Below are 15,962 nucleotides of genomic sequence, written 5' to 3'. Positions count from 1 at the left end.
GATCATTTGGATTTTCCAAAACATCCTCAGTCCTTGTGTCTGATAAGAGCCCATTTACTACTGAAATATAATAAGGTAAGAAATGTTATTCATAATATCACCATAGAGACATCACAAAGGACTAGAGGTTTCTCCTGCTATACAAAAGTAGAGGTTTGCTATGAAATCTTTTATAAGCCCAAATGGCATAAAACAAAGTAACAACCATTAATTTACATGGAGAAGTTTTGAGCATTCCCTGATGCAAATAATAATAATAATAATAATAATAACCTCTCAGGCTTTTCTGATACCTGATGACACGTCTTGCTAACAGATGCCAAAATAAATCGAGATAAGGCACAAATGCTCACAGACACAGTTCAAAGCTATGGCGGCTTGACGCTGAGAGCTGAGTATAGTGTCTGAGTTCATGTATCTTTTGGTTAGCGAAAATAGGTACTGGTGTAGGTCTTTCGCAAAAGCAAAGAGCTGTAAGGAGAACTTTTGAAAAGCGGGGGACACCTGTATTTTTAGAGCGGTTATAGCTTTGTAATGGCGACCTCTTGAAAGAGCTTTCTAATGGCTCCAAAATTACAATTGTAAATATAGAATACTGGGATCCTGGGATCCTGGCACACATCACTGTTCAAAGGGGACATAAGATACGAGATCAAGATAAGAATCTAAAATAAAAAAAAACAAAATAAGACAAAACTGACAGTTGCTAGGGAAAAGTCAAGATCAATGAATAAAGGGGTCAGAGACTTTAAATTTATTAGAAGCCTATAGCTACCAGCATGTAAAGGGAGTTTGGAGATGACTGCATTCCTGAATTCTCTTTGTCTCCTTGGATATGTGAGAGATTTACCTTAGTTTTCACATGTATAGTTTCTTTTTGTATGATAAAACCATTTAAAATAATGAAAGTTTTAAAAAAGTCATTGGAGGGCAACCCCTTTGGGGGTCCCCTCTCTCCTTGGGAGCTTTGTACTATCACTTTGCTATCGCTCAATAAACTTTGCTTTGCTGCCCACCAGTAAAGTAAGTAAGTAAATAAATAAATAAATAAGTCATTGGAGGTGATTTATATATTTAGGCCAACTGAGTTTTAAATGCATTCTTCCAATTCCTATTATGGTTAATTAACTGACAATAATTCTGCTCAGTTGGTTTTAGTCATATATTATTTCAGTACAGGGAACTGTTAATATTTGTGGAGCACCAGCTAAATGCTATGCACTTTACATAATTTCAACTTTATTTATTGCTAGCCCCTGTCCTAGTTTGAATTCCCCTAAAACCAGACCTTGAGACAGGATTTTAATGCAAATAGTTGTATGAGAGGGGAATGCAGGGGAGTGGAGAACTGAGACAGGAAAGACAGCTAATAAAGGTTCTATTTCCAAGCTGGCAATCACTAAGGGTAACTGGAGCTCAGTCCTGCTGGGGGAAAATATCTGGAAATCATTGTGGAGCACACTCCTGAATTATCTCACCCCAAGGATAAGAAATTCTGGTATGTTGGTCAGTGTTTAACCAACAGCTCTGGTAGAGGATGAGAGTTCTGATTTGGAGCAGTTGCTAATAATTCCCATGATGTAAATATACTCATCATGGTCAACTTTAAGCTACCAATGTGACATCACTGAACTTGAAGTTGGGAAGACACATGCCCTCCAGGTTCTTATAAACTGATGGAGAGCCATCTGCAGTACACCACTGCAATGCTCATCATTGGTTAAGGACTGCTCAGGATAGGAGTGTGGGGTCCACTTCCAGCAGCCTATATAGTCAGCCAAGTGACTTCAGAGGCCAGAGAGATGTAGCTGCCATGGAAATCTGGATGATGTACGCCGAAGTAGCAGTAACAGTGAGAGGAGAAGGGGGAGGTTCCAACAGAAAATCCCCATGTTTCTGATGACTAAAGTGTGTACAACTTGCCAAAGGTCATGTAGCTAATAATGGAAGAAGTGAGATTCAAACACCAACCTGGCTGATACTGAAGTCTTCTTGGGTCTGCTTCTCCTATTGAAAGCAGTATCACAATGCATTAGTGAACAAAGAAAATTGTATTGTATTATTTATGGTAGATTAAATTGTTCTAACAAATAGATCTAAATAAGTAATGGCACAAGACAATAGAATTTTCTTCCTGGGAACAAATTCAGGCTATCTAGAGGGGCTGTCCTCTAGCTAGTCCTTCAGGGACCCTTTCATTCTGTGACTCTGCTATCCCATGAGGCATTGTAGTCATCTGTATCTAGCCAGTGCCATTCCTTTAAAGCCATGGTTCACATTCTATTGATGAGAACCAGTCACATGGCCATATCTAACTGCAGGGATGGCTAGGAAACAGTCCTGGCTGGGCAGCTGCTTCCCAGCTACAACTGTATGGAGCAGATACTTGTTGGTTAATGTTACTTGTGGCTGGAACAAAGGAACAGATACTTGTGGCTGGAGCCCGGGCCTCAGGACAGGGTGAATGGTGAGAGCAGAACAATTAATGGTGGAAAGTAGAAGGAGGAGATAGATTGAGAGGTTCAGGAGGGTAGAAAGCATATCTGCTACTTCAATCCTACAGTATTCTTGGGCCTCGCATGGTGACTAGCACGCAGGAGTTAAGGCAATTAATATGTGTTGAATGAATGAAAGAAGGAATTTGGATTCTATTCTCTATGTGATGTGGAACCATTCAAGGGTTTGAGGAGAAGGGACAGAATCAGAACTGCAGTTTAGAAAAATAACTGACAATAGTGCCTAAAATTTATTTGAAAGGTTAACCACTGGAGGTAGAAAGTAATTTACTTATTATATGTTACCAATTTCTATCTGTTGTGATTTTTTATTTCCTGAACACATAAACATGGATATTTTTAATTATACCCCAATCTGGCCTAACCAGGCATTTGGGAGTACATCAAACTCATAAGTGTTAGGTACAACGGCTCTAGGACTGGGCTGCCTAAATCACAGCCACTAGCTATACGTGTCTTTTGAGCACCTGAAATGTGGCTAGTCCAAAATGATGTTCAAGATGTTCTGAAGTATAAAATACACATGAGATTTCAAAGATGTAGTACAAAAATAAATGGTAAAAGTTACTATTAATAATATTTTATATATTGATTACATATTGAAATAGTAATATTTTGGATGTATTATATAAAATAGCACAATATTGTAATTAACTTCACTTCTTTCTTTTTATTTTTTTAATGTGGTTACTAAAAATTTTAAATCACATATGTGACTTGTATTTGTGGCTTGCATTAAATTTTATTAGCACTGCTCTAGTAGATGCCAATTTTGTATACCTATTTAGCAGTTTTCACCCCAAAACAATGCAAATCAATTGCAAAGTGAAGTTCAAATGTTGCAAAAGATGCAGAAGTTAATTAAGCCACTGGACGTGGTACTGAACTTCTCAGCTCACATGTAAAGCCTTTTCACTGTAGGATTCAACAGAATTGAACCAGCAGACCACAAAGGAAGAGGAAACCAACAAGGACATCAGTTCAAAGAAGGTAACTGAATATTACAGGAGGACCTTGGGATAGTGTATGAAGTCTTCAAATACTTTTTGCAAAAATAATAATCAGAAATAAACCACAAAAGTCAAATGGAGAAAGAACATCTCACCATACATCAAAAACATTAACCAACATGACTCACTGAAAGAATTCAAAGAATCAGTGCAAAGTTGTAAAGGTAGCAGAATTTTGCTAACTGTGAGAGAGATCAACTTCATAAGCTATAGTTTTATTTTGAAGTAGAAAAACCCAATTCATCTTTTTTTCATTATTTACAACAAAATTTAGTTTCTAAGTACATGCAAATATATGCAAAATATTTAGATGGCTGGTTAATAAAAAGCAATCATAAATATGTATATGTTTATGTATCTTTATAAGATATATATATCTTAAATATCTTATTTTAGCTTAAAACATAAATAACAGGATTTTGTTTTGTATGGTTTGGGTTTTTTTTAACCAGTATTTGGCTCTAGGACCTTGGTCTGTTGAGTGTGGGTTTGCTATTTAGAGTTTCATGTAACTATGTCACATATCTCACTGTCTACAATTTTCACTTTTAGTTTTTTAAAGCAAAGTGAGAACTGATAGATACTTGCTTTCCCAATCTTTTACAGTTATCCCATCCACAACTAATTTGATAGAGTTTTTTTTAAGGATTTATTTATATATCATTTGAGGGGGGGGAGGGGAAGGGGAAGAGGGAGAGAGAGAATCTCAATCTGACTCCCTGCTGAGCATGGAGCCCGACCCCCCGGGGGTTTGATTTCATGACCCTGAGATCATGACCTGAGCCAAAATCAAGAGTTTGAGGCTTAACCATCTGAACCACCCAGGCGCCCCAAGAGAGACTTTTTTCAGTGTCTCACCTTCTTTCATTTTCCAGAACATTTAACTTAGTTTTCTAACGTTCTTTTTGCATTCACATACCCATGTTTTATTAATTTAATAATTTAATAGTGTTTAATTAAATTTCATAAGGACAGTTATAATAGGTATAATCAGGTTTGGGAACAAGTAGATTTTCTTGGGGCCCACAATTCACCTGGAGGGAGAAGGGTATAGGCACCATGAGCATTCATTGTGCTCTGGCGTCCCTCTGCATGTTGTACGCCACACTGGGAATGTTGCTGGACGAGTCAGCTAAGTGGAGGCTGCTTAAGAAACTTTCTACTATAATGTCACCTACACTGTCCTTGTAGGGGGCCAATTACCCCATAAATGACAAGATTTGCTGACTTAGAACATGTAGAAACACCTGGAAGTATGGTGTCTAGAAAGTGTGGAGAAACCAAATTCTAGCCCAACTCTCCAGCAAGTATTCTGTATTAAATATATAAATATATATAAGCCTAATAGAACACAAGCATTTGTTCCATTCTCCAGGTTACATTCGTACTCTTTATGTCAACCTAAGACATAGATCTTACAAACAAGCAAGAAAACACACACGCACACACACACACACACACACACACACATCTGAAATCCTCTAAGAGTCAGCCTGATAAATACCTAATAAAAATATTTGCAGATAGGAATGTTTTATTTAATTTTGTAAATATGAAATACAGCAAATACTATCCCCAGAGAAGAGGAAAAATCCTTGCATGTGTATGGTAGGGGATAGGTGCTTAATAAATATATGATGAATGATGTACAGTCTGAAATATTTCTGCTGGTGCATACTAAATCTGCTCATTATAAGGTCAGTGATATTTATACACAACCAAGAAATGCACCAACATTAAACTAGATACTCCAAATTAACGTGGTGTAGGAACTGAAGTGTGACAATTCCCAGAAGTACTGTGTAGAAGCACTGATTTGTAAAGCACCAGCATAAAAATTAGCAAAGTTTTCATGGCATAAATGTAATCATTGCAATGCTTGTAACTAAGAAAGGATAGAACTAAAGAGCTTGGGAATAGTAACTGGAATTTTCAGTGCACAAACAACCTTTGAAAAGACATGTCTCCTTTATGCCATTAAAGAAATCAAGTAAGGCACTTCAAGATATGCATTTGAGCAATAACATAAAGCAGGAGCCAAAAGCACCAAAACCAGAGCTAGAGTCCTAACCATGCTTAAGACGGAGAAACTACAGTAGCAATCCCAGGGTTAGAGACTTTGTATTAACATATGACAGAGGAAGAACATCCTTTGCAGTCAAGCATGTCCTTTGATTATTTCTCTCTCCCTGTCTCTCCAAAAAAAAAAAAAAAAAAAATCAGTTTGTCAGTGTATAGATGCATAATGACAACCCAAATATTTACATAAAAGATCAAGGGCAAAATGACTTAAAGCATCAAAAACTCACAAAAGATCAGTACTAGGGTTTCTCCATGGTGGCGTGGAGAACTGGGGCTAGTTGACAGTGTTGTGTTTGGTACAAATAAAGAGTTTTGCTTGAATCTTGTTCTACTTTGCTACTATGGCCAAACTTTAAAATTGGAACAACTTTGAAAGGCTAAGGGCGTCCACTTGCTTTTCTCATTTACAGGTACCAGAGTATGTGTATGCCATTTAAAGGTTTTTCGATCTAAATAGGAAAGAGTAAAGTTTATCCTTTTCAATTTAGGATTTGGTGGGTGTGGCAATCTGGGAAGACCTGGGAAATAACTAGTGTTTAGTTTGGATGATACACTTGGCAACCATTAAAAGAGTGTATAATTATAGCCTAAATGTAGACTTCAAATTTTAACAGATTTATCTAAACTTTCCAAAATTTGTACCGTTGAATGTAACTATCTAAAACTGTTTTACGGCAGATGCAGCAGTATTCAAAACATTGAGCTAATATAAAATCAATACCATTTTTTTAAAAATCCCTCGAATATCACCATCCTCCTCGGTTAACATTTGTAGTCGGGAAGGAGACTTTCATTTTACCTAGTTTCAAGAAGTCAAATGAATCATTTTGTAGACAGTACTGACTTAACGCCTAATTCTATGAACACTGACAAGATAGCGCTCTTTCTGTTCGTGAGGAACCCTCCCCCTCCCACCCACCCCCATGTCTTAATTAACGTGCACAAAATAAATCTGGGGATGCATACCCCTGGTTGTGGGAGGTTTCCCCTCACAGACAAATCAGCTCGAGGAAAAGAAGAGAGGGGAGAAATAAACGCCACACAGAAGCTCTCCTTGCCAGAAGAAAGGTCGAAAATCATTAACATGTAAATGGTGCTTTTTCCATCCCAAGGCTCCTTATCGCCGAGACTGCCCCAAGGACTGTAAGGGTTAGGAACGCCACGTTAGGCAACTCGGGGGGACTGCAGGGGTGGGGGCGGATGGAACACGGACTGTGACCCGACCCTGCCGGGAAGAAGGACGTGCCGCCAGAGGCATCGGATTCGGGGAGGGCCAAAACCTGGCCGAGAATGACATTATCGAGCACTTTCTGGCACAGCCTAGGTTCCTTCCCCTAACATGCTCTTTTGTGGTCCCGTATACTGCTGCCTTTCCCAAAAACAGCGGAGGAAAAAATAAAGATGTACAAGGACTTCCGCCCCTCCATGTCTCTCTCTAGCGAGGGCGGAGAAAATAAGAGGGATGTCCCAAATCGGTGACTTCAGGTTGTGAACAAGAGATCCCAGGAAACTTTGAAGTATTTATTTGTAGCTCGTGTTGTGGGAGAGGAGGACAAACGAGGAGAAAAGGTTTTTTCAAAAAACTTTTTTTGGGGGGGGCGGTCCGCGGCTGCACGTCGGCTTAAACATTGGGTTTCTTTCGCTTTGCATCAGGCGACAACCCTGGGCGCCACCTGCGCGTCGCGCGCGGAGTGGGGGAGGAGGATTGGTCTTCGCCCGGGTTCCCCGACGCCCACTGCAAAGGGCAGTGAGAATGACAGACCGCAAACCCTCTCGCCTGCATCCCCTTTAACGCACTACACACCTAAGTTCGAACTGCAACTCTCGTTGGGCGACCTCTCGACGAGCCGGGCGGAGATTGCGGCGGAGGGGCAGCGGCGCACTGTAGCCGCCGAGGCTCCTCCTCTCGCCGGTGCAGCCCGGGACTACCTGGCGCCCAGCGAGTGCAGCACGCAAAGCCCAGGGCGCCTTTGCGGCGGTTACGTTCCAGTCCATTTCGCCAGCCCGCGCGCGACGCCGGGCGCACACCCCACTCCTTCCACCTGCTCCGCGCCACCACCCCCCCTCCGCCCGGGCCGAAGCCGGTGCGCCTGCCCTACCGTCCAGGCCAAGCACCCGGCGGGCCCTGCTCACGCAGTTGGCGCAGGCGGCTCTACGCTAGCGGCGCAGCGCCCGCCGGTCCGCCCTCCCCCTGCAGTCTCCCCGCCCCCTCCCTCCCTCGCAGGGGCCGAGCGAATGTAGCCCGCGAGAGAAAATGGCGGCGGCGGCGGGGAATCGCGCCTCGTCGTCGGGATTCCCGGGCGCCGGGGCGGCGAGCCCCGAGGCGGGCGGCGGCGGAGGGGCTCTCAAGGCGAGCAGCGCGCCCGCGGCAGCCGCGGGACTGCTGCGGGAGGCGGGCAGCGGGGGCCGCGAGCGGGCTGACTGGCGGCGGCGGCAGCTGCGCAAAGTGCGGAGTGTGGAGCTGGACCAGCTGCCGGAGCCGCCGCTCTTCCTCGCCGCCTCGCCGTCGTCCTCTTCCACTTCTCCGTCGCCGGAGCCCTCGGACGCGGCGGCGGGCGGGAGCGGTTTCCAGCCTGTGGCGGTGCCGCAGTCTCACGGAGCCGCGAACCGTGGCGGCGCCCACCCTCTGGAGCCCGCGGCCGCACAGGACAGCGGCGCCCCGAGCCCCGCGGGGGCCGAGCCCGGGGAGAAGCGGACGCCCGCCGCCGAGGCGCCTCCTGCAGCGGCCCCCGCCGGGTGAGCAACGCGGCCGGGGACGCGGCGAGGACTTGGGGGCGGGCGGACGGACGAGGGCAATGAATGAACCCGGGGTACCGCGCACTGCGTCCCGGGGCTCCGTGCAGCGAGGCTGCGCGCCGCTCGCCGGGATCCGAGCCCTCGGGCACCCCCTTTGACCCCTCCGGCGTCGGGCGGCGGCCCGGACCTGGCCTGGGGGACGGAACGGGGACCCGGGGCGGGGACGTGCCGGAGAGTTTGTTATTGTTTGCAGACATGTGACAGGCGTGCGAGCCGCGCTGCAGGGACCCGTTGAAATAAGGTGTGGGGCCCCGGACTGGCTTTGTGGGGCTCCCGGAATCGGGATTCTCCGAGGTGACCCGGCGCGGGACCCTGGCGCTGTCCTCGGGGCAGGGCTGGGGGGCGGGCAATAGCCCAGCGGCGGCGCCCCCAGACGAGAGTCCCGGGATCGCTGGGGGTGAGGCCCGAGACTGCAGACAGGCGGTGGTCAAAAAAGGGGCGGGGTGGGTGCGGATCCCAGCCGTAGGCCGGGTGGGGGGGGGTGGGGCGTTGGGGAACGCCGTGAGGTACACCGGACCTTGACAGGCAGAGCCCCTCGTCAGGTACCCGGGCCCGGCCGGGAGCCGGCCAAAGGCAGCACGACCGCAGAGCGCTCCGGGTGGAAGGCTCTGTAACGCCTGTCAAAGCGGTGTGGGCGGGCGGGCGAGCGAGCGGGCGGGCTGCAAACTCGGGGACTTGGAATATTTTAGGACTTGGGTTTTCTCATTGCGTCCCTCAAGGGGCTCTACATGTTCTTGGGAATGCGCACAGCGCCACTAAAACTTGAGTGACTTCTGTTTGGAGTTTGAATTTGGCCTTTGAAGTTTGCATTTGGCGGAGTGGTGTAAGAGCCAGGACCGGATGTGTCAGCCATTCAGTTTCAAAGCAGTGGTGACTGCTCCCCGCAGCTTCTCCGGCGTGGCTGGGGACCGCGGCTGGGGTGCGGTGCTTCCTGCTCGTGCAGCTGCGCGGGCTACCAGCCGACTGCGGGATTCCAGGGACCACAGTGAAGTGGGCTTCGGCTCAGATAGTCCTACGTGCCTATGCATTACGGTACGTGTAAGGTAATAGAACAGCGGTTCTTGGCCTGACCCCTTTTTGGCAACTGGAAATCTTTATGTTAAAGGAAATTCTTTTAAGTGTGACAGTCGTAATCCTTGTTTTTAGGAAATCTGACTAGTGTTTGCACATTGTAGTCTTGATGAGTATTTTGAGTTGCTGGAAATGTTTTTTGTGATAGTTAACCGTTGCACTGTAGAGTTTCCTGACCTAAATTTATTATGGGTATTTTAAAGACTGTGTCTTATATTTGTTTCCCTTGTGAGACGAATTTGACAATGGGAATCCTTGGTTTGGGTTAATTATCTAAAGTGCTTTGGTACTTTTTGAGCTTGATATTTTTATTTATTTAAAACCACAGTTCATTTATTACCAGGAAGTTGCACACCCCACCAAAAAAACAAAAAACCCTAAAAATTATGATCAGCACTGTGCCATGGCAATCTTGAGAGGAAAGGAGATTTGTGGCTGTGATAGTTTTCTGTGTGCACTTGTAAATATGTTAGTGTTACAAGAGCTAAGTTTCTCTACACTTTCCTGCTTCTGTGAAGATTGGATTAAAACCTCACTAGAATAATTCTTTGAAGGCAGTTAGTACTACAAATGAGCTCCAGATAAAAATGTTAAACCTTAAATTTTAGAAGTTAATTTTATGTTCTTGTGAGAGTAACTTTTTGAATACAGTAAATAATTTAGTGTCAGCATTCTAGTCCTGTTGATGAGCTATGACTATAGTAGAGGAGCAACCACTGTAAAAATAATGTATAGAAGTTGTTTAGAGTTGCCTCCACACAAAATAAGACTAAGGTGGAGGCAGATAGAATTGTGAAGAACTGAGTAACCCATGTTTAATTTTTGTATGTTATAACATAGGTCGTTTTGCCCTCTTTGTTGGAGTGGGTTATAATGCAGTGTGTGAAATAAGGAGCTAATCAGCATAATCATTTTTAAAAAATGAATTTCACTAGCCAGAATGCTGTTTGTTCACCCCAAATGTAATACCTACAGACTTCGTTTATAGTAAAATGTTGATTCTCTAAGCTTGAAAATACAGTGATTTTTCCTTCCAGTTCCTTGTTTGTGGGGTTGAAGTTCATTTGCATCTGTTGGTATAAATACTTTGATTCTAAAGAGTTCAGTGAACTTTACATTTTACTTTTTTGACAGTAGTTTCATTTGTACTTTCTGGAGGAAAATATAGCCCTGAGATTTTGAAGTAGTTTTATGTTTCAGGAGTAGTACGGGTCTGGAGTTCCCTTCTGTCTAAAGACCTGTTGTATTTTTAAGAGAGTTCTATGATTTTTTAATTTCAGAATTTCCTTCAGTTTTTTTGATCTTTGGATGTAGAAACTGAAAATGTGGAAAATACATTTGTGAAGTATAAATTTTGTAAGTTATATTCATATTAAAAATAAAAGATTTATGTCTGTCCCTCTCCTTTAGGGTAATAATTGAAATCAATGAAAGTTTTGTGCCTGTAAGTGGCGCCCAAGGGTTTGGAATTTTAACTTATATTACAGAATTAGGAACTTTTTCTTCCTATTTATTGTTTTTGAAGAAAAATTACAGTGTTACTTTCCATTGAACAGGCTGTTGTGAGTTTGGTAGATATAATTACTCAATCCTATTTTTGTAACTTAAAAAAACCCTAACTATCAATTTGCTGGCCCCATGAAAGAACAAGATATGCTGTACTTGTTAATGTTAGTTTTTGTTTAAAACTAAAGCCATTTCATAGACTGCTTTTATATCCTCATATAGCCCCCAGCTTTCACTTCCTTTTAAAAGCTGCTAGGTTAAAAATATAATTTAGTGACTTTTTACTAGAGGAGATATGGGAACATTATTATCTAAAAATAAGTTGTAAAAAATTAAGTTGGTGATTTTATGAAACGGTACAAGTAGTTACATAAGGTAACTTATGTGAATATATAAGTTTCATAGTTATGAATTGTCTACAAATTCTATTTTAAATCAGGTAGAACATTAATGTATTCTTCATTATACTTAACCTTACTAAATGTAATTCTGAAAGAAAAATATCAGAGCTATAGTTGTTGCCAACTTTTGTTTTCTTTTCATATCTGATTTTGGCAAGGGTGACTGGTTAACCAACATTCCTTAATGTATGATTTCCAATACACTATAACAACTCAGTTTTGTTAGATACAAAAACCAGGAAGTAGCCCTGTTCATTGATACTCTTTCCTGTCTTCTATAGCACCTCAAGCATATGTTGCATGTCTTAGAAATGGTCATTGACTTACTGACTTGAAGATTTCAAAACATGGAAAGAAAGGAGTGTTCTTTGTTTTGAAGAGAGCAAAATAACCAGCTACAGCTTGCCTAGGCTGTCTGGTCATCAGTCCTTGACACTGGCTATAAGCATTCCAGAAGAAGAAATAATGGGGTGGGAAGGCAGTTAATGGTGAATGGATTCCCCTGAGGGAAAATATAGGGCATTCAGAAGTACTCTGAGTGAGAAAGGACAACTTTTGTATTTGTTACCCATTTTCTTGGGTTGAGAGGTATTTCTCTGTAAAGGCAGTAGGAAAACGTGGCATGGAAAAGTAATGGTCTCCAGAAGCTGCTTAAGAACTACACTATATTGCACCTCTAACCTTGGAAATACTTTGCCTATATCAGATATACCAAGTATATTCCTTAGACTTGGTGGTTTTCCTCAGTCCTTGCCTCTTTTTATATCCTAAGTCAAAAGTTAGAGCTACTTAAAAATGTTAATGGGTAGAAGATTAATGTGAGGAAATGTGCAGTTTTAGGAACAGACCCAAGTTATCTTTAACAAATAATTTAAGAACATTTTTAAAACATGAAGGAAGTAACCAGGAACAGAATTAAAGTAAATGGTTCATTGCAAAACAGTGAGATTAGTCAGGTGCTCTTCTTATAGCAAGATTATAAGAGGATTTTAGCCGTGGCTAAAACATGTTCATTGAGTATACAGATATGTTTGGATTCCTTTTAGTAGTCACCTTTCTTACCTTCTACAGGTCAGGCCAGTTATATAAAGTATCTCATTTCATTATCACTACAGCCCTCCAAGGCATTGTAATTTCTGTTTTCAAGAGAGGGAAACTCATTTGTGATGCTAAAACTCTGTGATCACATAACTAGAAGACAGAGCCAGGTCAGTCTGACTCCACAATTCATTTCTTTCCACCATCAATGCTGCTTTTATTTTTCCAAATTAATAGTTAAATTAATTGATAATTTTTAAGGAGGAATTTGTTCTGCAGGAGTCATAATAAACATAATAGGTCTTTACCCAGTGCCATTGCCAATATATTCGTCTCTTTATATGTATATACTGCATAGCTTTCTGTAACCTGGCCTTGTATAATGTAATAAAGTAGACTGTACTTAGATCACCTTATTGTGTTAGGCAAGGCGAATAATTGATTCACGTTGAGTGTTAGATTTTTTTGATTTGTATCAAATCAAATGTATTTTGTTTTTTGATATATAATTTGATATAATACAATGTATTTTGATTGTATTATAAGTGGAGGGAATTAAAGAAGGTGAAATTAACATCACTCATGAATCTTACTCATCACACATGGGGAGAAACTGTTCCAGTACAGTTGTACCCTGGTGCTTTATTATTTTTTATTTCATTCATCCAAGGTTTACGGATCTCTACAAGATGATGGTCTGGGTGGTAGAGAAAAAGATCATTGATGCATGGCCTCTGTTTCTCTTGGTAGGTTCTAGTATGAACGTGTTTAACAGTACCATATTAAGTGCTCTACGAGAGATGGGAATACAGAGAGACTCCCAGATTAAAAACTTGTGCCCTGAGTCTTATCCACAACCTGCCACACTATATTCCTATAGTGAATGAATAGAGTGTTATCTCCCTAACTTCCTGAGGAATTAATTGGCCTTCCAGGCTAGTAGTTAAGGGTGGTGGCTTTGTTCTGCTTTCTGCTTATATGTTTGGGATGTTAATTTTTGCTCCTTTCCTTTGGTCTCTTTCTGCTTTCTTAGGACAGGTATGTGCTGTAGTTTTACTATTTCCAGAGTAATGGAAAAAGGAATCTAGATATAGATTAGTTTCAAACTATTTCTGCCTACACTCTTAGAGGAATATGTACGGAACCGCGAGTTCAGATGTGATTTTTTTTTCTTTCTTGAAAGAGAACATTAAAAGGGGGTATGGAGAGCAAGGAACTCAATATATACCAATGGTGGTTTTAAAATTTAGTCTTTATTATTAGTAACAACAACTCTGCTAGTTAAGAAAACATTAGGGGATGCCTGGGTGGCTCATAGGTTAAGCATCTGCCTTCGGCTCAGGTCATGATCCCAGGTTCCTGGGATGGAGTTCCGCATGGGGCTCCTTATTCAGCAGGGAGCCTGCTTCTCCCTCTGCCTGCCACTCCCCCTGCTTGTGCATGCTCTCTCTCTCTGACAAATAAATAAAATCTTAAAAAAAAAATAGGAAATGTCAAATATGCTCTAGAGTCTAAGATAATAAAAAAAAATCCTTATCTTCATTTACTCTGTGGCATATCATAGTTGGTTTAGGTATGTTTAGGTATGGAAGGGAGTTCTGTATTGTTAGTGATTGAATCCTTTGGAATACCAGTCTGGTTAGTTTGGTTTAATAGATTGAGATATCAGAGTGCCAAGAACTGTTAAGTTATTAATACCCACCAAGCATATATTTCTGAGTGCAGTCTGACACCCGGGAATTATTAATGAGGCCATCAGACCTCTTGAAGATTGGGGGAGGTCCTTGGAGCTTACACAGTGCTGTAGTTAGTGCATTAACTAAGTTTATCACATGAAAGTATAGTGATGATGAGTGTATATGGAGTAAGGAGAGAGTAGATACTGGGTGGAGACTTTGCTCTGACAGATAGACATGATCATTACCTTTTGTTATTGCCTAAATAGTCACTTAACTGGTATATTATCAAATAATCTTCAACTGGTCCTACAGCATTCTGATACTAAATATCCGTTGTTAACAAATGAGGAGCTCTGTCTTCTATTTATTCCACTGCCTAGTACCTAGACTAGCATCTGACACCCATGAATATTAGGTGCCCATAAATGTTAGGATGAATTAATTTTCCCAAAGTGGTTATTTTTAAATTACTATATCTAAAGATTACAATAATTTACTTTGATGAGATTTTAATCATCGTCTAGTTTAAGGCAAGTTTTGAAGGCAAGAACTTTCTTATGTTGATATATAGTAGCAGTAGGTGGTATCTAGCAATCAGAGGTTGATAATATTGACTGATTTTATATAATGTAAAACTTAAAATAATTATTTTAATAGCTAAGTGTAGTTACAAAGTAATTAGAGTCATGCTCAAACTGTCAAACACTGAGAAAATTGAGTTTCTGATACTTGAAGTGACTAGTTATTTGGGCTAATGGGTAACCTTCCTGATTTTCTTCTTAACCTTGGCAGTTCTTCCTTGGTGGCCCATCATCACCCTCTGGAACACAAATATTAAAAGATCCTTAGGGTGATCCTAGGGCTTCGTCATTTTGTCTTCTCCATTCCCACTATTAATGTCTTTAGATAGTTCTTGACCATTCACAAGTGATTGCAGAATTTGTTTTCCTACCATAACCTCTCCTAAACTCCAGACCTACACCTGTCTGTGTGACATAGGCATACTCAGATATCTAAAATCAAATTCAGGGTTTTCCCTACACCTTGTCCTACTAATATATTCTCTGCTCATGAAATGGCAGAACCAGAACCTAGGAGTTACCCTTGACCACTCCTTGTATTTAGTCTACCATCAGAGCCTGGGGATTTGACCCTGTTACCACATCCCAAGGCCAGACTTGCATGGTCTCTTACTTGGACTGATGTAGTAGCCTCCTGACTTGCTCCCTGTGTCCTTTCTCCCTTCCCATCTGTTCTCCATATTATATGGCCAGAGTGATCATTTTAAAATGTTAATCTGATTATAACAATGTTCCTCTAGAAAAGTAAATAAGATTAAGTATAAAAACCTTCAAAAGCTTGCCATTTGGTTAAAGACCAGAGAATCCTTATCATGCCCTACTCAGTCCCTGCCCTGTCTGGCCCTTGCTGCCTCTCTAGGCTCATCTCAGATCACACTTGCCCTTGTTCTCTGCAGGATTGCCTTCTTTCATTTCTTCAAACTCAGCATACCACCTCCTTGCCATAGGGCTTTGGCATGCACTGCATGCTCCCTCTGCTGGAACACTTTCCCCAGTCCCAAGTCAGCACTTCATTGTTCAAATCTAGCTCCGTGATAGCTCCTCAGGGAAGCTCTTCTTCCCTGATCTCCCAGACTGGCTTCATAGCACAGTGTCCTTACTCTCAATGTTGTGATTTTACATTTGTTATCTCATCTGATAAATGGCTCTCTTCTCCAGAAGACTGTAAGACCTGAGTGGGCAGTGCCTGTGGCTGGATAGCGACCCAGCACCTAGCAAAATGCCTGGCCCAGAGTTGCCTGTTAGTAAATATTTGTGGAATAAATGAGTAAGGATAATAATG

The 15,962-nt window shown here is 41.9% G+C and overlaps 1 protein-coding gene across 3 annotated transcripts in view; it reads left to right on the top strand.

The window, feature by feature from the left end:
- The first annotated feature begins 7,845 nt into the window (after positions 1-7,845).
- Positions 7,846-15,962, top strand: part of MAP3K1 (mitogen-activated protein kinase kinase kinase 1) — a 75,936-nt gene continuing 67,819 nt past the window's right edge. The window contains exon 1 of one of the 3 annotated variants that reach the window (XR_012382085.1): positions 7,846-8,344. Coding sequence is in view for 2 of the 3 variants with exons in the window: in XM_025892395.2 (XP_025748180.1) it covers positions 7,863-8,344 (482 nt within the window). In the remaining variant the exon portion in view is untranslated. Of the gene's footprint in view, positions 8,345-9,051; positions 9,448-15,962 lie in introns of those variants that run through there. The other 2 variants (XM_025892395.2, XM_073905448.1) reach the window with 2 other exon arrangements.

Source organism: Callorhinus ursinus, unplaced genomic scaffold (assembly GCF_003265705.2).
Source record: "Callorhinus ursinus isolate GAN/ISIS: 27379988/994484 unplaced genomic scaffold, GSC_fseal_2.0 scaffold23, whole genome shotgun sequence".
Lineage (NCBI taxonomy): Eukaryota > Metazoa > Chordata > Mammalia > Carnivora > Otariidae > Callorhinus > Callorhinus ursinus.
The sequence above is the reverse complement of the archived record's forward strand: the minus strand, read 5'-3'. Positions and strand labels throughout refer to the sequence as shown.